Raw genomic sequence first — 22,471 nt, forward strand, 5'->3', positions numbered from 1 at the left:
TATACCAACTATGCAAAATAAGAAAACAAAGATCGTAAAAATCCAGAACACACAGCAAGTATCGTATACCTGCTCTGATACCACTAAATTGTCACGCCTCCAGAAGAGTCCCTGTCCGAGAAAATTTCGACAGCATCTCCCCTGTACGGCGGACAATCAAAATTTTCTACAAGCACTAAATACTCAGCCACAGACGGCTGGAATAATAACAGTAATGAAAATCAATCACCACGCAGTTTATATATATATATTCAGCCTCTGGCTGACACAACCACGCAGTAATAATACTCTGACTCGAAATCAACCCTACTCAACTACACTCGTAAAGGCCAAATCCGATTTTTTTCTTACCTCTTCTGCCGTTCAGGCAGGCATGTAGTAGAGTAAATCCAAATCATACGAAAAGTTCATCCAACGGAAAGATTCCATACAATATCCATATGTAAGTCCAAAACAAAACTAAAATAAAGTCTGATAGCGAAAAGCTAAAATGAAACAACTCAAAAACCAGCAGCGGAGTAGCACTACGTGCAGTGGGGACTAGCGACTGGAACTCCCTCCTGACAGCATCAACCTGAAAATAACAACAATGGAGGCGGGGTGAGTCCAACACTCAGCAGGTACAGTTGATATGCAAAGTAAAGAAACAACACCTAGCACTAATCATGCGTACAGTCTCCTGATAAGAAAGATAAGAATGCATCTGAAATAAACAGGAGAATACTGTACTAACCAGGTCCTGAGTATAAGGTCAAACAGTCCGAGGGATAAGGAATCCTGTATGCATGTCAAACATAGGTATCCAAACAATATGCAGCATATAAATGCAGCAAACACAAACACAAGCAATAAATGCATCATGCATATGATGCCAATGATGCGTCCTGGTCACCCCTGACGCCAGTCGATCATCTCATACAAAAGTGAGGCCGAGTGGGTAGGGCTGTGACAACCGTGCACTCTGTCGTCACTACTCCTGATGAGTGACCGAGTGGACGGGATGCTGTCGGAGTACACCTATCCTCCTACCCCAAATCATAGATGGGGGAGCGCAATGCTCTCAACTCCCGGTACTCAAAGACGGGGAGGAATCCCTGCAGGATAACACGTTGTGTCACACTACCCATGAGCGGAGCAACGGTGCCTAACAGAGTCCCTGCTGCAACACACTCAGCCTGAATCGACCACTAACCCATGAGTGGTGGTGTGTGCAGATCCATGTAACTGCGATGTGCTCAACAATAATGGAGCGGACTATCGCACAGCATGCAATCATGCAAATGATGCATGGCAATAACCATATAAACATCCTGACCTAATCCATATATATAGAAAAGTGCACCCTAGGTCAACGAATCATATCGAATCAAAGGTACACAGAAGGTATAAAACCTAGGTCCTGAACATGGTCAAGCATGGCATATCACTACCCCTATAAGCATGTACAAACAGGTAAAATATACCTGAGATGCAAAACCAATCAATCAATCAAGCATGTAAGATTTGGGTAGTGATTAACCGAAACAGATAAGAAACACAATTAATGCAACATGTTAATTTAATTACTAAGCATATCAAATGACATAAGTCAAAAGTACCCGCCTCCGAAAATAGAAAGGTCCAATCTGACTCCGAGATACTCGTCTCGCGTCAAAGTCCTGTAATACCAAACATATACGAATTATTTAGCTAAATTCCTATAAATAGCTAAATAAATTCTTTAACCCTAAATTAGGGCAAAAACCCTAATTCCAAAAACACAAACCTATTTCAAATTCATCATCATAATAATCCAATTCCAACCTAATTCAATGTATTTACCAAATCTAACAATCATCTACATCATGCATCAAATCCCTACTCCTTACCTCAATTCGTATGTATCACTGTTGATCCAAAATCAAAGACGTTGGTTGCTGAAACAAGATCAGAGCCGCTGCTGGGGATCACAAAGTTACTGCCCAAACAACACATGTTATGATAATACACTGCATCAACATCTCAAGATTGCAAGATGAATCAAATTGAAGCCCAACATTTCATACCTAAATCTCAACTCTGTATCAGCAGTCCCTTCCCAACCAAACCACACCAATCCGTGACCTCCAAAATCACACAGAACTCGGCTGATCCTGATGGCCGGCGGCAGTGTGGTACCAAGACAACGACACCAGGAAAACTAGGGCAGAGGAGAAGAGATGAAAGTGAGGCTCGGCAGATTCAAGGCAAGGAGCTTGGTCGGCTGTGGCCCAAATCTAGGGCAGAGGGCGTCCGAGAAGAATCGGCTGGAAAAAAATCTCGAAATGGAGGAAGAGGAGAGATGGCCGGCACTGCTCGGCGTCGGTGGAAACACTAGGGCACAGACGCACCTGCGGTGGATCGGCAGTGGCGTCGGCGTCGCAGGAAGGGAAGGAGAATTGGTTTCGGCGTCGGCAGAGAAGAGGAAATCTTCTGTGGGTGTCGGCAGTGGCTCGCGCTCGCCGGCGCTTGGGCAGACTCCGGGGAGGAAGAAACCGCCGGACCGACGGTTAGGGCACGGCGTCGGGAATAAGAAGGGAAGAGTTGCGGGGATGGCTTGGGTTCGGCGAGGTGAGGAATAAGAAGAGGAAATAAGGAAATAAAAAGAAACAAAAGAAAAGGAAATGTAAATATAAACATTTCCTCGCTTAAACGAGGTAGACTAAACAGGCTTTTCCGGGCCCCGTTTTTATCCACGTTAACTCGTCCGTACGAACTCCGAAAAATCCCCGAAAAATGTCCAAAAATTCTGGAAAATTCCCTTATTCATATTCGCCTATTTCCGGTATTTTACATAACCAAAGAGAACAATCAAATCACAAGGAAAAGAAAGAAACAAAAGAACACAACATCAAAAAACATATTCGAAATACTAGAACGTAAGCCTCTTGTATTTGGTATTATTTTCATAAATAACTAGCATGATGCGGAAAAGGAAAAACTACTAGTTATACCTTCTAGAAAGACCTCTTCATCTTCTACCGTATTCCTCTTCTAACCTCGGACGTTGTGTGGGCAACGATCTACCAAGATGAGAAAACACCAACCACCTTCTTCTCCTCCAAGCAAGGTTCGGCCACAAAGGAAAAACTTCACCAAGGAGGAAAACCAAAATACTAACCAAGCTCCAAGAGATGCTAGCTTTCTCTCCTTCTTCTTCTTCTTCTCCGAGTAGTATCCGACCACCACAAGAGCTCCAATGAAAGAGGGAGATTCGGCCACCACAAGAGGAAGAGAGGGAGAGGTTGACCGGCCACACCAAGGAACAAAAGAGGGAGAGAAATAATAGATGTTATGTCTCATGAAGGCACCCTCACCCCTTCTTTTATATTCCTTGGCCTAGGCAAATTAGGAAATTTAATTACAATAAAATTTCCTCAATTTCCTTGATATGATTTAATTGAGAAAAATAAAATAAAATTTCCCCAATTACAATCACATGGCCGGCCACATCATTGTAGAACAAATTGGACAAGTTTTAATCAACAATTAAAACTTCCTAATTTGTTTCAGGAAATTTTAAAAAATAAATTTCTCTTTAAAATCTCTTCATGGTTGATAAAAGGAAATTTCTATAATTTTAATTTTATCAACATGTGAATAATTTTTTTTTTAAAGAGAAAATAAAACATCTCTCCAATCTACAAATAAGGAAAGAGATCTAATCTCTTTCTTTAATCTTTTGTAGATCTTTTACTAGAGAGATATTTTAATTTTAATTCTCTTTAAATTATATCTTCCACATAATAATAAAAATTAAAATTAAATTTCTTTTTTAATTTAATTTGGCCGGCCCTACTAGCTTGGGTTCAAGCTAGGGCCGACCCTAGGCCGGCCCTAGCTTGTTCCCAAGCTAGCTTGGCCGGCCCCTATTGGGTGGGTATAGAAGGTGGGTATAGGTGGGTATAGAACTCTACAAATAAGAGGCTACGATAGGGACCGAGAGGAGGAATTGGTTTTGGTCTCCCGATAAAATTAAACATTCGCCCCGAACACACAACTTAATTTTATCAATGATAATTCATTCCACTAGAGAACTATCATTGAACTACCGCACCAATCCCAAATTACATTTTTGGGCTCCTTCTTATTATGAGTGTGTTAGTCTCCCTGTGTTTAAGACATCGAATGTCCACTAATTAAGTGAGTTACTGACAACTCATTTAATTAATATCTAAATCCAAGAGTAGTACCACTCAACCTTATTATCATGTCTGACTAAGTCCACCTGCAGGGTTTAACATGACAATCTTTATGAGCTCCTCTTGAGGACATTATCAACCTAGTATCTCTAGGACACAGTTTCCTTCTATAATCAACAACACACACTATAAGTGATACCATTTCCCAACTTATCGGGTTTATTGATTCATCGAACTAAATCTCACCCATTGATAAATTAAAGAAATAAATATCAAACATATGTGCTTGTTATTATATTAGGATTAAGAGCACACACTTCCATAATAACTGAGGTCTTTGTTCCTTTACAAAGTCAGTATAAAAGAAACGACCTCTAATGGTCCTACTCAATACACTCTGAGTGTACTAGTGTAATTATATAGTCAAGATAAACTAATATCTAATTACACTACGACCTTCTAATGGTTTGTTCCTTTCCATTTTAGTCGTGAGCTATCATTTATAATTTATAAGGTACTTCTGTATGTGACACCACATACTATGTTATCTACAATATAAATTAAATGAACAACTACAAACAAATGTAGACAATTAGACCAAATGTGATTCTTTATTCATAATGAATGTTTACAAAGCTTAGGCTTTCAGTATACACTCCAACAATCTCTCACTTATACTAATGACTAAGCTGCCATATCTTCTACCATACATCTGATTCCCATTCCTCCACATGCCGATCGAAGCTTTCAGGAAGGGCCTTAGTGAAAGGATCTACCAGGTTATCCGTGATGCAATCTTGGCGATGACAACTTCTCCTCGTTTCACTATCTCGTATCGGTGGTACTTGCGCTCTATATGTTTACTTGCCTTATGAGCTCGTGGTTCCTTTGAGTTTGCAATCGCACCACTATTATCACAATAAATTGTGATGATTTTGGGCAAACCAGAATCACATCTAAGTCCATTAGAAAGTTCCCGAGCCATACCGCTTCTTTAGCGCCTCAGAGGTTGCTACATACTCGACTTCCATGGTTGAGTCCGAAACGCATTTCTAACACTCCTCCATGAAATGACTCCACCTCCTAAAGTAAACACATAGCCCGATGTAGACTTCATCATATCCCTATCTGCGAGGATATCGCAATGTGGGCGAGTGAGCAGATCGTCTGCTTGGTAAACTAGCATATAATCTCTAGTCCTTCTCAGGTACTTTAATATATGATTTACCGCAGTCCAATGTCCTTGTCCAGGGTTACTCTGATATCTGCTGACCATGCCCACGACAAAACAGATATCAGGTCTCGTACATAGCATTGCATACATTAGGCTTCCTACAGCCGAAGCATAAGGAACTGTTTTCATGTCCTCTATCTCTTTCGATGTCTTTGGAGACTTCTCTTTAGATAGAGCTACTCCATGTCTAAAAGGTAAGAAACCTTTCTTGGAATCCTGCATGCTAAAACGAGCAAGGATTGTATCTATATATGAAGCTTGGGATAGACACAACATTCTTTTCTTACGATCCCTTATAACTTTGATCCCAAGAATGTGTGCACAATCTCCTAAGTCCTTCATATCAAATTGTTTGGACAACCATACCCTTACGTCTGATAATACCTTGACATTGTTGCCAATTAACAAAATATCATCTACGTATAGTACAAGAAATACCACCACGTTTCCGTTACACTTCTTATATACACAAGACTCATCCGGACTTTGAATAAATCCATATGACTGGATTACTTCATTAAACCGGATGTTCCAAGATCTTGAAGCTTGCTTTAATCCATAAATGAACCGATTGAGCTTGCACACTAGATGCTCTTTGCCTTTTTCAATAAATCCTTCGGTTGCTTCATATGGATGTTCTCTTCAAGACTTCCATTAAGGAAAGTCTTGACATCCATTTGCCAAATCTCATAATCCATATGAGCAAAGAATGGATAAGAGTATCCGGATAGACTTAAGCATGGCTACGGTGAAAAGGTTTCCTCATAATCGATTCCCTCTTTCGAGTGTACCCTTCGCAACAAGCCTAGCTTTGAAGGTTTCTACCTTCCATCCCTCTTTTCCTTTTGTAGATCCACTTGCATTCAACGGCTTTTACACCATCGGTGGTTCTACAAGCTCCCTGGACCTTATTAGAGTACATAGACTCTATTTCGAATTCATTGCCTTTTGCCAAGATCTTGCATCTATATCTTGGAGTGCTTAGTCATATGTTCAGGATCGGGTTCATGTTTACCCGGATCAAGTCCAAGACTCTCCCAAAACATGAATCTTTCAGTCGCCTTACAACCTCCCACTACGACGAGGCATCCGTGGTTGTGTATCATGTGTGACACGTGTTGCAGTCTCTTGTGGTACTTCATCTTGTACTGTTGGTACTGAAGTAGACATGTCCTCTCTAAGTTCTTCTAAAATAACTTTACTACTGGGCTTGTGATCCATTATATAGTCTTTTTCTAAAAACTGGGCATTGGTGCTAACAATGACCTTCTGGTCTTTAGGACTATAAAATAAACCACTTTTCGTTCCTTTGGGATATCCTACAAACACGCGAACTTCTGTACGAGATTCTAACTTATCAGCATCTGGTTTCAGCACATGTGCTGGACTACCCCAAATCCGAATATGTCTTAGACTGGGTTTTCGCCCATTCCACAATTCTATGGGAGTAGAAGAAACTGATTTAGAAGGTACTAAGTTCAGAACGTATACTGCTGTTTCCAGAGCATATCCCCAAAATGAATTTGGTAATTCTGAATAACTCATCATCGATCTAACCATCTCCATAAGAGTCATATTCCTTCGTTCTGCTACACCATTCTGTTGGGGTGTTCCAGGTGCAGACAATTGGGATTGAATCCCAGCTTATGATAAGTAATTCCTAAACTCTCCTAAGAGGTATTCGCCACCACGATCAGATCGTAGTGTCTTGATACTTTTACCTAATCGTTTTTCCACATCAGCCTTGTATTCTTTGAACTTATCAAAGCACTCGGACTTGCGGCGCATTAGGTAAATATATCCGTATCTTGAATAATCGTCTATGAAAGAGACAAAATATTCAAAACCTCCTCTTGCCTGGACAGACATAGGACCACACAAATCAGAGTGAATCAATTCTAACACTTCTTTGGCTCTATACCCCTTGGCCTTAAAAGGCCTCTTGGTCATTTTACCTTCCAAGCAAGATTCACAAGTTGGAAAATTTTCCAACTCTAATGAACCCAAAAGTCCTTCGGCTATAAGCCTCTGAATCCTACTTAAGTTAATATGACCAAGCCTTAGATGCCAAAGATATGCTTGGTTCATTTCCGAAGGTTTTTTTCTCTTATTTGAGTTAGAAGATGAGTTATAAATTTTCATGTTTTGCTTTGTGGGAGAAATTGGATTTGAAGTATACAAATTGCCAACTAATGCACCAGAACAGATAATCACTTTATTTCTCTTAATAACTACATCATTACTAAAAGAAACTGAGTATCCATCCAAAAACAGTTTAGAAACTGAAATTAAATTCTTTCTAAAACTGGGTACATAAAGATAATTTCTTAAAACTAAATTTCTATTCCTATTAAAAGATAAGTAGACGTCTCCCACTGCAACAGCCGCCACCTTAGTAGCATTGCCCATGTAGACGGTAATCTCTCCTTCAGTTAGTCGTCGGGTTTCCGAACCCCCGCAAGGAATTGCAGACATGATCGATGGCTCCCGTATCTACACCAGGTCTTGGTAGATAACACCGCTAAACATGTTTCAACAACTAGAGCATGAGATATACCTTTGTTTTGGTTCTTACGAGGATAGATCGCCTTCCAATGTCCTGCCTGCTTGCACTCCAGCTTTAAATCCCGTACTCTGATATTTATTCACTTTCTTTGCTGAACCGACTTGTTTCTTCTTCTTCTTTCCTCTCGGTTTAGAAGTAGAACCATTTTCAACATAGTGAATTTGAGAATTGTGACGGAATAATCCTTCTGCAGCTTGTGTCAGTAGTTCCCCTAATGAATAAATCCTCTTATTCATATTATAGTTGAGGCGAACTCAAAACTTCTAGGTAGCGTTTGGAGGATCATATCGATCCGGGTTTCCCATCAATTTCTCCTCCAAGGATCATCTCGTTCGGATAAGCCATCATCTTTAGGATATGATCCCTCACGGAGTACTCTCTTGCATGGTGGTCATCATTATCTTTCTCATAGCTTCTTGTCTAGAAGCCCTATCCCGATGACCAAAGAGTTCCTTGAGATTGTTCATAATATCATAAGTCGTTGGTAAATCTTTATGCCGATGTTGCAATACATTTGACATTGAAGCCAAAATGTAACACCGCGCCATCTCATCCGCCTTTACCCATTTCTTATGATATTCAATCTCCTCTTGGGTAGATTCACCAGTTGGTGCATCAGGGCAAGGCTCAGTCAGTACAAATTTATAGCTTTCAGCAATAAGAACAATGTCCAGGTTCCTTTTCCAATCTATGTAATTAGGTCCAGTAAGTCTATTTTGTTGAAGTATGATGGACAGTGGGTTGAAAGTAATCCTAAGAATCACAAATAACTTTTGGTCAGAACTCTAAATTTAGAATAATATTGATTCCTCAAACAATACTATTTTAAATTAACCAACACCTCATAACACCGTGAATTTTGTATGCCACGTTAGTGTGGACGTATACAAATTCAACATTTGTAAAAGGAGGGTTTTAACCCATTAATTTTATTATCTTGTCAACCTAACTTTTTGACAAATAAAATTAATAGTTGGTATTATTTGGTCACACAAATAATAGCAGTGACTCCGTTGGGGAGGATACTATTTGATGTGTCTAAGTGTATACCATTACTTGACACTAAGTCCATTAATAAGATTATGCCCCTTCCGTTGGGGAAGATCACACGCTCTTAATTAACTTCCTATAGTCATCCATAAATGGAAGTCTGTTCTAGTGATCCGCAAACAAGCTCATCCGTTATGGAGGAAGGCACTCAGAGCCAACGCGCAAGCTTGTTTGCATCACTTACAAACCAGTAATGGAGACTATGGGATTTATTTAAAAAACCCTCTCCCACTTAGTTATTTATAAATGAGGAATTTTAACTATGCTAGCCTACTTTACTTGTAAACTAACATGCACACACAGCACAATATAAAAGCAATAAATAGAAAATCTAATTTCAACTATTATGACTTTTATCTCTAGTTGTCCTCCGTGTGTTGTCATCCCAAGCTGCTGCCATATTTGGCCACCGCTACCGGGTCTAGCTGTCGCATCCATCTTGCTCCTAGTTCCGCTGCGCCTCTGGTCCTTTGAAGGTTCCACGCTTTGCAAGATTCGATCCGCGACATAAATATAATTTTACATTTTTGATCCTATATTCCATAAAAGGAATGTACATGTATCTAGATCAAAAATAAAATCCTAATAAAACTAAATACAGCTCCTGCTGTATTTTAATACAATCATGCACACACATATAAATGCCCTTGACATGTCCAAGGGTCCAATCACACACATAATTGTTAGGATCCTTCGTACGGCTAGAGAGGGGGTGTGAATAGCCGACCCCAAATCGCTCGCGTTTCTTCCTACACTTCGTTAGCGCAGCGGAAAAATAAACTAGAAACGAAAGGAAGAATATCAATCCTTAACACAGCGATGTACGAGGTTCGGAGATGATACTCCTACTCCTCGGCGTGTCCGTAAGGTGGACGAGCCCTGTCAATCCGTCGGTGGATGAATCCCCGGAAACCCGGCTAAAATATACTCCTTCTGGGTGGAGAAACCTCGCCACAAAATCTTGCAACAGCAAGCAAAGAGTACACGAGATACAACAAGAAATACAAGACAATATGAATACAACAACACTAGCTTGCCTTCTCGTTGTCGACTGAAGTCCCAGATGAAGCAACAACTTCACGGACGGATGCCAACAAGCAACTCAGCAGCAGCTGATCCAGTCGTGGAATGAAGCTCACGCGAAGCTTGAAGAAGAGCTCAATAAAGCTCAAGCACTGAGCAGGCTCGTCAGCAGTAGTGGAAGAAGGAGGAGGCGGCCTCGACCCCTTTATACCGCGAAGAAATGAAGAAACTAGCCGTTGCGTCGCGGCTAGAACCTCGATGCGTGGACCGATCGGGCCTACGATCGGTCCCGATCGATCCCACGTAACCTTCACGCGTCGATGCGTGGACCGATCAAAGACCGGATCGGTCCACGGACCGATCCCAACTCTCGGCTCCCTTTCGCGACATCGTCTCCTGATCGGTCGCCACGACCGATCAGGGAAGCTCCTGATCGGTCCACAGACCGATCAGGCGTCTTTCTCGCGGCTACTGATCACCTTCTGATCGGTCTGCAGACCGATCAGATAACTAGTGACTTGGTTTTTGCCCAAGCCAAGTCCCAAGCCTTCCAAACCAACATTCGGTCAACCTCGACCTGTTGGTACTTCATTCCTAGCATCTGGTCACTCCCTTGACCTGCTAGAATTCCCACCAAGTGTCCGGTCAATTCCTTTGACCCACTTGGACTTTCCTCTTCGTGCCAAGTATCCGGTCACTCCTATGACCTACTTGGACTTCCCATCACCAGATGTCCGATCACCCTTGATCCATCTGGATTTTTCCCTTGCCCGGCTTCACTCACCAGGACTTTCCATACTGCCTAACATCCCAGTTAGGACTTTCTCACTGCCTGGCTTCACTCACCAGGACTTTCCAACTGCCTAACATCCCAGTTAGGACTTTCTCACTGCCTGGCTTCACTCACCAGGACTTTCCACACTGCCTAACATCCCAGTTAGGACTTTCCCACTGCCTGGCTTCACTCACCAGGACTTTCCAGCTGCCTAACATCCCAGTTAGGACTTTCCCTCGTGCCAAGCTCCCTGCTTGGACTTCTCCGTGCCAAGTCTCCATACTTGGACTTTTCCAGTGCCAAGTCTCCATACTTGGACTTTTCCGTGCCAAGTCTCCATACTTGGACTTTTCCCGTGCCAAGTCTCCATACTTGGACTTTTCCAGTGCCAAGTCTCCATGCTTGGACTTTTCGCGTGCCAAGCTCCCTGCTTGGACTTTTCCCGAATCAGGTCAACCAGGTCAACCTTGACCTAAGGTTGCACCTACAATCTCCCAAACACCTATTCTTGTCAAACATCAAGAATAGAACTCTCTCACGAGTGTCAAACATCAACATGCAACTCAACTAGGTCAACCTCGACCTAAGGTTGCACCGACAATCTTCCTAAGTCAAACATCAAAATACAACTCGAGTCAAGTCACCTCGAGTCGGGTCAACCAGGTCAACCTTGACCTAAGGTTGCACCAACAATCTCCCCCTTTTTGATGTTTGACAAAACCCATAATCAAGTTAGGTTAACCCGATAACCTAACTTAGGTTTTCCAACCATCTTCCAATGTCCAATGTTCTTTCCTTGAACATTCTCTGGACATTCTCCCCTTAGGTTAACCCGATAACCTAACTTGGGTTCTCCAATAATTCTCCCCCTTTTTGACACACATCAAAAAGAATTTCAATGTTCTTTTCTTGAACATTCCTTGACATTCTTTCCCTAGCTTAGGTTAACCCGATAACCTAACTTGGGTTCTCCAAATAATTCTCAAATGAACACTCTCCCCTTTTTGACACACATCAAAAAGAAAAAGAAGGGTATCAAGGTCAAGAGTTTCTTCCTAATGAAAGTCCCATACCTTTCATTGAAACTCTTAATTTCCCCCTTGATACTAAACTCAACAATCAACTTAGTGATAATCCCATATCACTAATCCTCAAAAGTCTTAAGGAGTAAAAACTCCCCCTAAAAGTCAACTCCCCCTTGACAATTAGGTAAAACTCCCCCTAAAGATCAACTCCCCCTTGACTATTGCACCAACAATGTCTTGAAATTTCAGACAACTGCTGAAAAGTCAGAAATTCGGCACGCCCTGATCGGTCCCCAGACCGATCAGCCCTTCACCAGATCGCACTCGTGCTACTGGAACTCACTGGATCGGTCTGCAGACCGATCCACAATACTCTGGATCGGTCCGCAGACCGATCAGAACTTACCTGGATCGGTCCCCAGACCGATCCAGACTCTGATAGGCAGGTTTCTGAAATTTCCTTCCCGAAATTCAGAAACTCCTAGAAAATTCCAGAAAATTTGAAAAATTGTAAAATTTTGAGGATACATTCCTCATAACATATACTATCATGGAAAAATAATTTTCTATGAAAATAGTTTCCATTTTCAAATTTTGATACAAAATTCGAAAACTTTGAAATAGTTCAAAGTTAAGTCAATTTTGTATCACAATGTTCAATGATGAATGCTATCACTAGGAAAGCTTCATCAAGGTTTTCAAATCAATTTTAAAATGCTTTTAAAACCATTTGAATTTAGGACCATAATCTTAGGGCTAGATGTACATGACTTGTACACAAGCTTTCCCTATGATCCTTCATTTCTTGAATTAGGCTCATCTAGGTACAAAAACTATGCACCTTGATCCTAACTCATGATCCTAATATCTCACATACATCTAAAGTGTATCAAACACATCCAAGTCAATGTTGATGTGAGATATGGGTTTAGGTATCTTAGACTAAGGTCTCATGCATTTTCTAAACACAAATTTGATCTCAATATCAAAATGTGTTTTTCATCCTTAAATCAATTTCATTGATTATTAATGCAAGAGATGATGACATGGCATAAAATGATATCATAAGTAAAAACATGTGCCAATGTCATGATGTCATGGCATAAAGTTTGAAAACTTAAATAAACATGACATATAGATAACCTAAGCATTATCATAACATTTCAAATGATAATAAAATAAATATGATGTCATGGCATGACATATGGCAACCAATCATGGCAAGTTAGTACAAATAAAATACCTAAATTCCCTATCTAAGTATCCTTAGCTTTTGCTAACTTAAAATTTAACCCTAGATTGCCCATATATCCCTAAGAGAAAATCAAAATCCCAATTATGGTATTTCTCTAGGTTTTCTTAAATTGTGCCAAATAAGATTAAAATCGATATTTTTCAAATATGGCACAATTTACTCTTCAAGGAGTAAACGATAATTCCTTTTCATTTTCAAAGGTTCACAAAACCTTGAAAATGCTCCTTGAGTGTCAATTTCCTCAAAGTTGGGTTAACTACCCTTCTTATTGGAGTTGACACTCTCTAACCCATTTATGGGGTAGAGAAGATGCTCCTAGGAACCCAATACCTATTTGAGCTCATTGGGTTCACTAAATATTCACTAGGGATGACTTCCCTAGCAACCCTCCTAATGACCCTCTTAGGCTTTGAAGCCTTGGTCGTTTGGGTCTCGTCAAGGTCAACTATAGGGGTGACTCCCCTTGTAACCTTGGTAATGGTCTTCCTAGCCCTAGGTTTTGTTCCATAATCGAATGGAACATTGTGGTAAGTGGGCTTGACCATTTGGGACTTAGGTTTGTGACCCAAACCTTTCTTGTCCTTGGACTTGAGATTTTGACTCTTAAACCCTAGAGATGACTTCTCCATGTTTTTAAGAGCCTTTTCTAAATTATCAAGTCTTGACCTCAAGACTTGATTTTCTCTCTCTAATACCTCAAGTTTTAATTTGTCATTTTCTCTTGAGATATTCCTAGGCATGTGTCTAGTCTTCTTGGGATTTCTACCTAGGTTTTCCTTAACTTTAGAAGCGTTAATCCTAGGGTTGGTATTTCTAGTGTTATCCTTACCTAGGCTAACATGTTTAGCTCCTAAGCACATGTATTGGTTCCTAAAGTTAACATGCTTATCATTATTAACAATTGCAACAAAACTACTAGCATGAGTTTTATTAGAATTGCAATAATGAACCTTAGAGGTTACCTTAGGGTTTGCCTTAGCTCCCCCTATCGTTGTGCCCGGTCTCTTGCCCTTGTGAGGTTGCCTCCCCCTCGGACAATGGCTCCTATAGTGTCCCCTTTGCTTGCATTGGAAGCACACCACGTGCTCCTTGCCTTTGCGTATCGGGACTCCGGCTTCCTTGACCTTTGGCGCCGGTGGAGTCTTTCTTACCCTCTTTGGACACTTACTCTTGTAATGTCCATGTTCCCTACACTCAAAGCACATAATGTGTAATTTAATTGAACTTAAATTGCTTGAGTTACCTAGGGTTGAGGGTGGAGATGAGCTTTCTTCTTCAACCCTTCCGGAGGTGGAAACTTCTTCTTCTTGCTCCGAACTTGAACAAGAGGAACTCTCCTCCTCTTCTTCCTTGGATGTTGAGTAGCCCTCAACTCTCAATTCGCTCCCTCCATGATGTGAGCTACTTGGCTCACTAGGCTCCTCTTCATGGCTTGAAGTGGAGCTCTCCTCATGAAACTTGGCCAAGTTGTTCCACAACTCCTTGGCGTTGTTGTACCTATCTATCTTGCACAAAACATTATTAGGTAACGCAAATTCAATAATTTTTGTTACCTCGTCATTGATTTCGGATTGTCGGGTTTGCTCTTTCGTCCACTCCTTCTTCTTGATAGGTTTTCCTTCCTCATCCATCGGAGGGGAAAACCCTTCTTGTACACAAAACCAATTTAACATATTAGTCCTAAGAAAATACATCATCCTTACCCTCCAATACGTGAAGTTGTCGTGAGACTCGTAGAAGGGTTGAATCGTGATATCTTCTCCATAGAGATCCATCTCTAGCCCATGCTCCCCCGGGTGTTGATCCGTCGAAGAGCGGCCTCGCTCTGATACCACTTGTTAGGATCCTTCGTACGGCTAGAGAGGGGGTGTGAATAGCCGACCCCAAATCGCTCGCGTTTCTTCCTATACTTCGTTAGCGCAGCGGAAAAATAAACTAGAAACGAAAGGAAGAATATCAATCCTTAACACAGCGATGTACGAGGTTCGGAGATGATACTCCTACTCCTCGGCGTGTCCGTAAGGTGGACGAGCCCTGTCAATCCATCGGTGGATGAATCCCCGGAAACCCGGCTAAAATATACTCCTTCTGGGTGGAGAAACCTCGCCAAAAAATCTTGCAACAGCAAGCAAAGAGTACACGAGATACAACAAGAAATACAAGACAATATGAATACAACAACACTAGCTTGCCTTCTCGTTGTCGACTGAAGTCCCAGATGAAGCAACAACTTCACGGACGGATGCCAACAAGCAACTCAGTGATCCAGTCGTGGAATGAAGCTCACGCGAAGCTTCGAAGAAGAGCTCAACAAAGCTCAAGCACCAGCAGCTTTGTCGCGAGAAGTAGTGGAAGAAGGAGGAGTGCAGCAGCCCTCGACCCCTTTATACCGCGAAGAAATGAAGAAACTGGCGTTGCAGCGGCTAGAACCCGATCGATGCGTGGACCGATCAGGGCCCTGATCGGTCCCGGACCGATCGATCGGTAACCTTCACGTACTACGATCGATGGACCGATCGATACCGGATCGGTCCACGCACCGATCCCAACTCGGCTCCCTTCGCGACATCGCCTCTCGATCGGTCGCCACGACCGTCGAGCTCGATCGGTCCACGCACCGATCAGCGCCTTTCTCGCGGCCATCGATCACCTTCGATCGGTGCGGACCGATCGATAACTAGTGACTTAGTTTTGCCCAAGCCAAGTCCCAAGCCTTCCAAACCAACATTCGGTCAACCTCGACTGTTGGTACTTCATTCCTAGCATCGGTCACTCCCTTGACCGCTAGAATTCCCACCAAGTGTCCGGTCAATTCCTTTGACCCACTTGGACTTTCCTCTTCGTGCCAAGTATCCGGTCCACCCTATGACCTACTTGACTTCCCATCACCGGATGTCCGATCACCCTTGATCCATCTGGATTTTTCCTGCCGGCTTCACTCACGGGACTTTCCAACTGCCTAACATCCCGATTAGGACTTTCTCACCGCCCGGCTTCACTCACTGTGACTTTCCAACCGCCTACATCACTCACTAGGACTTCCATCGCCTGGCTTCACTCACCGGGACTTTCCACACCGCCTAACATCCCAGTTAGGACTTTCCCACCGCCTGGCTTCACTCACCAGACTTTCACCTGCCATCCCAGTTAGGACTTTCCCTCGTGCCAAGCTCCCTGCTTGGACTTCTCCGTGCCAAGTCTCCATACTTGGACTTTTCCAGTGCCAAGTCTCCATACTTGGACTTTTCCCGTGCCAAGTCTCCATACTTGGACTTTTCCCGTGCCAAGTCTCCATACTTGGACTTTTCCAGTGCCAAGTCTCCATGCTTGGACTTTTCGCGTGCCAAGCTCCCTGCTTGGACTTTTCCCGAATCAGGTCAACCAGGTCAACCTTGACCTAAGGTTGCACCTACAATCTCCCAAACACCTATTGTTGTCAAACATCAAGAATAGAACTCTCTCACGAGTGTCAAACATCAACATGCAACTCAACTAGGTCAACCTCGACCTAAGGTTGCACCGACAATCTTCCTAAGTCAAACATCAAAATACAACTCGAGTCAAGTCACCTCGAGTCGGGTCAACCAGGTCAACCTTGACCTAAGGTTGCACTAACAATAATAACTAAAAGCCATAATAGTTGGATCCTGCATTCACAAAGTTAGCACATCCTACTATTAACCTGCCTAAATTATGTATGACATGTGCATAATTAAACTAAATACCAAATACACAGAGGCAAAACCCTAGCTCTGATACCAATTGTTGGTTGCTACTCGGAAAACCTATAGGTTCCACTGTACAAAAAATTTTGTACAAAGATCTGAACCTTTTCCTAGCTACCATGTGTTCTTTTAAATTAAATTTTGGATTGCCTGCGGAACTTAACACGTTTGATCCAAAACTTAATCTATTTGTTCTTTTAGGTTTTGACTTGGATCTCCTGCGGAACTTAACATGTTCGACCCAAGTCTCCTTAAGTTATTAATTCCATTAAATATTAATTTCCATAAAAGGTTCCCAGTACTGACGTGGCGAGGCACATGACCTTCTTGGATATGGGAGCAACCACCACCGACTAGACAAAACCTTTAATAGAAAGCTAATATTTAATTTCCTAAAATAACTTTAGGTTAACCAAAGAGAACAATCAAATCACAAGGAAAAAAAAGAAACAAAAGAACACAACATCGAAAAACATATTCGAAATACTAGAACGTAAGCCTCTTGTATTTGGTATTATTTCCATAAATAACTAGCATGATGCGGAAAAGGAAAAACTACTAGTTATACCTTCTAGAAAGACCTCTTCATCTTCTACCGTATTCCTCTTCTAACCTCGGACGTTGTGTGGGCAACGATCTACCAAGATGAGAAAACACCAACCACCTTCTTCTCCTCCAAGCAAGGTTCGGCCACAAAGGAAAAACTTCACCAAGGAGGAAAACCAAAATACTAACCAAGCTCCAAGAGATGCTAGCTTTCTCTCCTTCTTCTTCTTCTTCTCCGAGTAGTATCCGGCCACCACAAGAGCTCCAATGAAAAAGGGAGATTCGGCCACCACAAGAGGAAGAGAGGGAGAGGTTGGCCGGCCACACCAAGGAACAAAAGAGGGAGAGAAATAATAGATGTTGTGTCTCATGAAGGCACCCTCACCCCTTCTTTTATATTCCTTGGCCTAGGCAAATTAGGAAATTTAATTACAATAAAATTTCCTTAATTTCCTTGATATGATTTAATTGAGAAAAATAAAATAAAATTTCCCCAATTAAAACCAATGGCCGGCCACATCATTGGAGAACAAATTGGACAAGTTTTAATCAACAATTAAAACTTCCTAATTTGTTTCCGGAAATTTTAAAAAATAAAATTTCTCTTTAAAATCTCTTCATGGTTGATAAAAGGAAATTTCTATAATTTTAATTTTATCAACATGTGAATAATTTTTAAAGAAAAAATAAAACATCTCTCCAATCTACAAATAAGGAAAGAGATCTAATCTCTTTCTTTAATCTTTTGTAGATCTTTTACAAGAGAGATATTTTAATTTTAATTCTCTTTAAATTATATCTTCCACATAATAATAAAAATTAAAATTAAATTTCTTTTTAATTTAATTTGGCCGGCCCTACTAGCTTGGGTTCAAGCTAGGGCCGGCCACCCAATCTTATACTTCGGCCCCTATTGGGTGGGTATAGAAGGTGGGTATAGGTGGGTATAGAACTCTACAAATAAGAGGCTATGATAGGGACCGAGAGGAGGAATTGGTTTTGGTCTCCCGATAAAATTAAGCATCCCGTGTTCGCCCCGAACACACAACTTAATTTTATCAATGATAATTCATTCCACTAGAGAACTATCATTGAACTACCGCACCAATCCCAAATTACATTTTTGGGCTCCTTCTTATTATGAGTGTGTTAGTCTCCCTGTGTTTAAGATATCGAATGTCCACTAATTAAGTGAGTTACTGACAACTCATTTAATTAATATCTAAGTCCAAGAGTAGTACCACTCAACCTTATTATCATGTCGGACTAAGTCCACCTGCAGGGTTTAACATGACAATCTTTATGAGCTCCTCTTGAGGACATTATCAACCTAGTATCTCTAGGACACAGTTTCCTTCTATAATCAACAACACACACTATAAGTGATACCATTTCCCAACTTATCGGGTTTATTGATTCATCGAACTAAATCTCACCCATTGATAAATTAAAGAAATAAATATCAAACATATGTGCTTGTTATTATATTAGGATTAAAAGCACACACTTCCATAATAACTGAGGTCTTTGTTCCTTTACAAAGTCAGTATAAAAGAAACGACCTCTAATGGTCCTACTCAATACACTCTGAGTGTACTAGTGTAATTATATAGTCAAGATAAACTAATATCTAATTACACTACGACCTTCTAATGGTTTGTTCCTTTCCATTTTAGTCGTGAGCGTCTGTTTATAATTTATAAGGTACTGATAACATCATCTTCTGTATGTGACACCACATACTATGTTATCTAGAATATAAATTAAATGAACAACTACAAACAAATGTAGACAATTAGACCAAATGTGATTCTTTATTCATAATGAATGTTTACAAAGCTTAGGCTTTCAGTATACACTCCAACAAAAACTTCGGTATACCGAAGATTTGGTGTATCAAGTGTCGATTTACTAAAGTACGCTAAATCGAAAATTTCCATTGAAACTTTGGTATACCGAAGTTTTGGTGTACCAAGTGTTGTTATAACAAAGTTCGGTATACCAAACTTTAGTATAGGTATACTGAGTGGTGGTAGATGTGGACTACTTGTGGAAGAAGATAGTGGAAGAACTTTGATATTTTTTTAATTATTAATGTTTAGACAGAGGCTGTTGAACCCCTCTTTTAGAGTTAACAGATTTTATCATTTGTATAATGTCCTTGTCTTTTTTTGCGAGGGTAACTGTTCACAAGGGGGTTGTCGGCGTCGGCTCGCAGGCTACATGTACTGCCCCTCTTCTTCTTTATAAGATCCTCCCACTAGCTAGTAATCTTTATCTTCGACAATGACTCTTGTGATGGTGGTTCTGATGAAGACGCTCGCCGCGACCTGCGCTTCCTTCTGGCTTCCACTCTCTGCTCCACCGCCGATCACAGAGCCATTCGACGTCTCGAAGCCTCCAAAGTCACCGCCGATCACAGAGCTGCCACAACTGCCACTTCCACCTCCACCTTCCACCTTCCTATCACCAATCACGACCTCCAATGAGCCCTTCAAGGCCCCCAAGCCCGCAAAGTCATCTCCTATGTGGCCCTCAAAGCCGCCGTCTCCATCGATTGAGCCGTCGCTGATAGAGATGTCGCCGATTCAATTGCCACCGCAGCCGCTTGTACCACCCCCACCACCCCTGTGACCGGTGACCTGTAAACCCTGTGAATTCATCCCTTTCTAGCTAGTAAATAATGCTAGGGATGATGTTTATCTAGTCCAGTTTAATGAAATTATGAGGTTTTTCAACTAAAAAAAATGAACTGTGCAAGGTTATTAAATGATTGTGCTAGACAGTATATTGAGACGTCGACAGCAAAGTGGGACAAATATGACTCACTAAACATGATATCTATCCCATTGTAGAATATTTAACTACAAACTTGAAAACTTGCACAGACCTTTTAAAAATATATGCAAGTAACTAAGAACTTACTAAGTTCTACGAGGAACAGAGACCTGGAATGAGGCTTCAAGGGCTTCTTTATAATTTTCTTCATCTATATTAATAAGCATGTGAGTTTTAAAATGAGGTCGGAAATTTGTCTAGATTCGGTGGTCTTCCAGCTTACACCTACTCATACCAGGTATGACGCCAAATCCTTATCAACGCCTCTATTTCTTGTTCGATACTGAGGGATATATATAGAAAGACCAGATGCCCGAGAGTGTGAAAATTCGAGATCTTGTAAGGTATTATTGTTTCTATGATGTGGAGATTTGAACAAAAAAAGTGATATCTAAAGATTTGATAATGGATGCATTTTATTTTCTGGTGGAAGACAACTTTGATCCGGAATATTACTTATTACAATATGTTTTATAAAGAGACTGTGAGTACTCTTATCGATCAAGATTGACGCTTTCTTGTTTTTCACATGCAATGGGTAAGAATTGAACTGTGATTTGTTGATTTGGTGATGGTAGTAGTGTTTTCTTTTCCAACAAACTGGTACGAGTGTGATATCATTTTGATTTGTGTGCATGCCTCTACTGTAGACACTTCTAATAAACTTATGTATACTGAAGTTTGGTATACCGAATTTCTTTATACTAAAACTTCGATATACCGAAGATATGGGGTATCAAGTGTCGGTATACTAAAGTTCGCTAAATTGAAATTCTTATTGAAATTCTTTATATTGAAACATTGGTATACCGATATTTTGGTGAACCTAGTGTTGGTATACCAAGTTTGGTATACCAAACTTCAGTATTTGTATACTGAGTGGTGGTAGAGGTGGACTACCTGTGGAAGAAGATAGTGGAAGAAGTTTGATATTATTTTTTAATCATTAATGTTTAGACAGAGGCAGTTGAGCCCCTCATTTTAGAACTAACAAATTTTATCATATGTATAATGTCCCTGTATTTTTTTGCGAGGGTAACTGTTCATATGGGGGTTGTCCGCGCCGGCTCGCTGGCTACAAGTACTGCCCCTCTTCTTCTTTATACGCTCCTCACACCAGCTAGTATTCTTCATCTTCGACAATGACTCTTGTGGTGGTGGTTCTGATGATGACGCTCGCCGCTACCTGCGCTTCCTTCTGGCTTCCGATCTCTGCTCCACCGTCGATCACAGAGCCATTCGACCCCTCGAAGCCTCCAAAGTCACCGCCGATCACAGAGCTTCCACAGCTTCCGCTTCCACCTCCACCACCCACCTTGCAGTCACCACTCACGACCTCCAATGAGCCCTTCAAGGCTCCCAAGCCTGCAAAGTTGGCTCCAAAGTTGCCCCCAAAGCTGCAATCTCCACCGATTGAGCTGCCGCCGATGTAGCTGTCACTGCAGCCGCTTCCACCACCCCCACCACCCCTATGACCTGTGACCTGTGAACCCTGTGAATTCATCCCTTTCTAGATAGTAAATAATGTTAGGGATGATGTTTATCTAGTCCAGTTTAATGAAATTATGAAGTTTTTCTATTAAAAAAAATGCATTGTGCTAGGTTATTAATCGACTGTGCTAGACAGCATATTGATACGTCGACAGCAACGTGGGACAAATATGATTCACTAAACATGATATCTGCCCCATTGTAGAATATTTAACTATAAACTGGAAAAACTTGCACAGATCTTTTAAAAATAGATGTAAGTCGCTAAGAACTTTCTAAGTTCTACGAGGAACAGAGACCTTGAATGAGGCTTCAAGGGCTTCTTTATAATTTTCTCCATCTATATTAATAAGCATGTGAGTTTTAATTAGATCCTATACAAGATAATAAAAGAAAAAAAAAGACAAAGACAAAGTTTGAATAATCAAAATATCTGCATATATTTTAATTAACGTAGTTAATTCAAGGGATTATAAATATTTTATTTAAATGAAGCTAGTAGATTGTCATTTCATTTTTAGTTTTACAAGGCCAATTATAGATATTTCTCTAGTTTTCTTTTGTATGAATGACTGTTGTACAAGTTGTTCCGGGTTCAGTTTCAATTGAACCTGAAAATATAAATTAAAATGTTTTTAGTTAAAATATTCAAGTTTTTGTTGGTGTTTGATCGTCGGTTGATCATTGCAAACAGCTTACCTCTATAGGATGAGAAATTATGACTAGGATATGGGAAGATTCATACATATGTTTGAGCCATGACAATAGATACATATTAGATGA

General features: G+C 40.9%; 2 protein-coding genes and 1 long non-coding RNA gene across 3 annotated transcripts; 1 reads left to right on the forward strand and 2 right to left on the reverse strand.

Annotated features, from left to right (window-relative positions):
- Nucleotides 1–1,605: 1,605 nt before the first annotated feature.
- On the reverse strand, nt 1,606–2,199 carry LOC122048915. Its single transcript, XR_006130741.1, has 3 exons — nt 2,046–2,199; nt 1,869–1,957; nt 1,606–1,658 (listed from the first exon to the last, which is right to left on the reverse strand). It is a non-coding gene; the product is annotated as an uncharacterized LOC122048915 (long non-coding RNA).
- Nucleotides 2,200–19,645: 17,446 nt separating this feature from the next.
- LOC122048041 (proline-rich receptor-like protein kinase PERK9) lies at nt 19,646–19,993 on the forward strand. The gene has a single exon (XM_042609649.1). It carries the CDS (start codon nt 19,646–19,648, stop codon nt 19,991–19,993), a length of 348 nt encoding a protein of 115 aa, XP_042465583.1.
- A 1,324-nt stretch (nt 19,994–21,317) lies between these two features.
- Nucleotides 21,318–21,701, reverse strand: LOC122048042 (glycine-rich cell wall structural protein 1-like). The gene has a single exon (XM_042609650.1). The coding sequence runs from the start codon at nt 21,699–21,701 to the stop codon at nt 21,318–21,320; it is 384 nt and encodes a 127-aa protein (XP_042465584.1).
- Nucleotides 21,702–22,471: the final 770 nt, after the last annotated feature.

The sequence above is a fragment of the Zingiber officinale genome, chromosome 2B (assembly GCF_018446385.1).
Source record: "Zingiber officinale cultivar Zhangliang chromosome 2B, Zo_v1.1, whole genome shotgun sequence".
NCBI lineage: Eukaryota > Viridiplantae > Streptophyta > Magnoliopsida > Zingiberales > Zingiberaceae > Zingiber > Zingiber officinale.

Coding starts and splice junctions, on each gene's coding strand:
- LOC122048041 (XM_042609649.1), top strand. CDS start 19,646: ATGACTCTTGTGATGGTGGTTCTGATGAAGACGCTCGCCGCGACCTGC.
- LOC122048042 (XM_042609650.1), bottom strand. CDS start 21,701: ATGAATTCACAGGGTTCACAGGTCACAGGTCATAGGGGTGGTGGGGGT.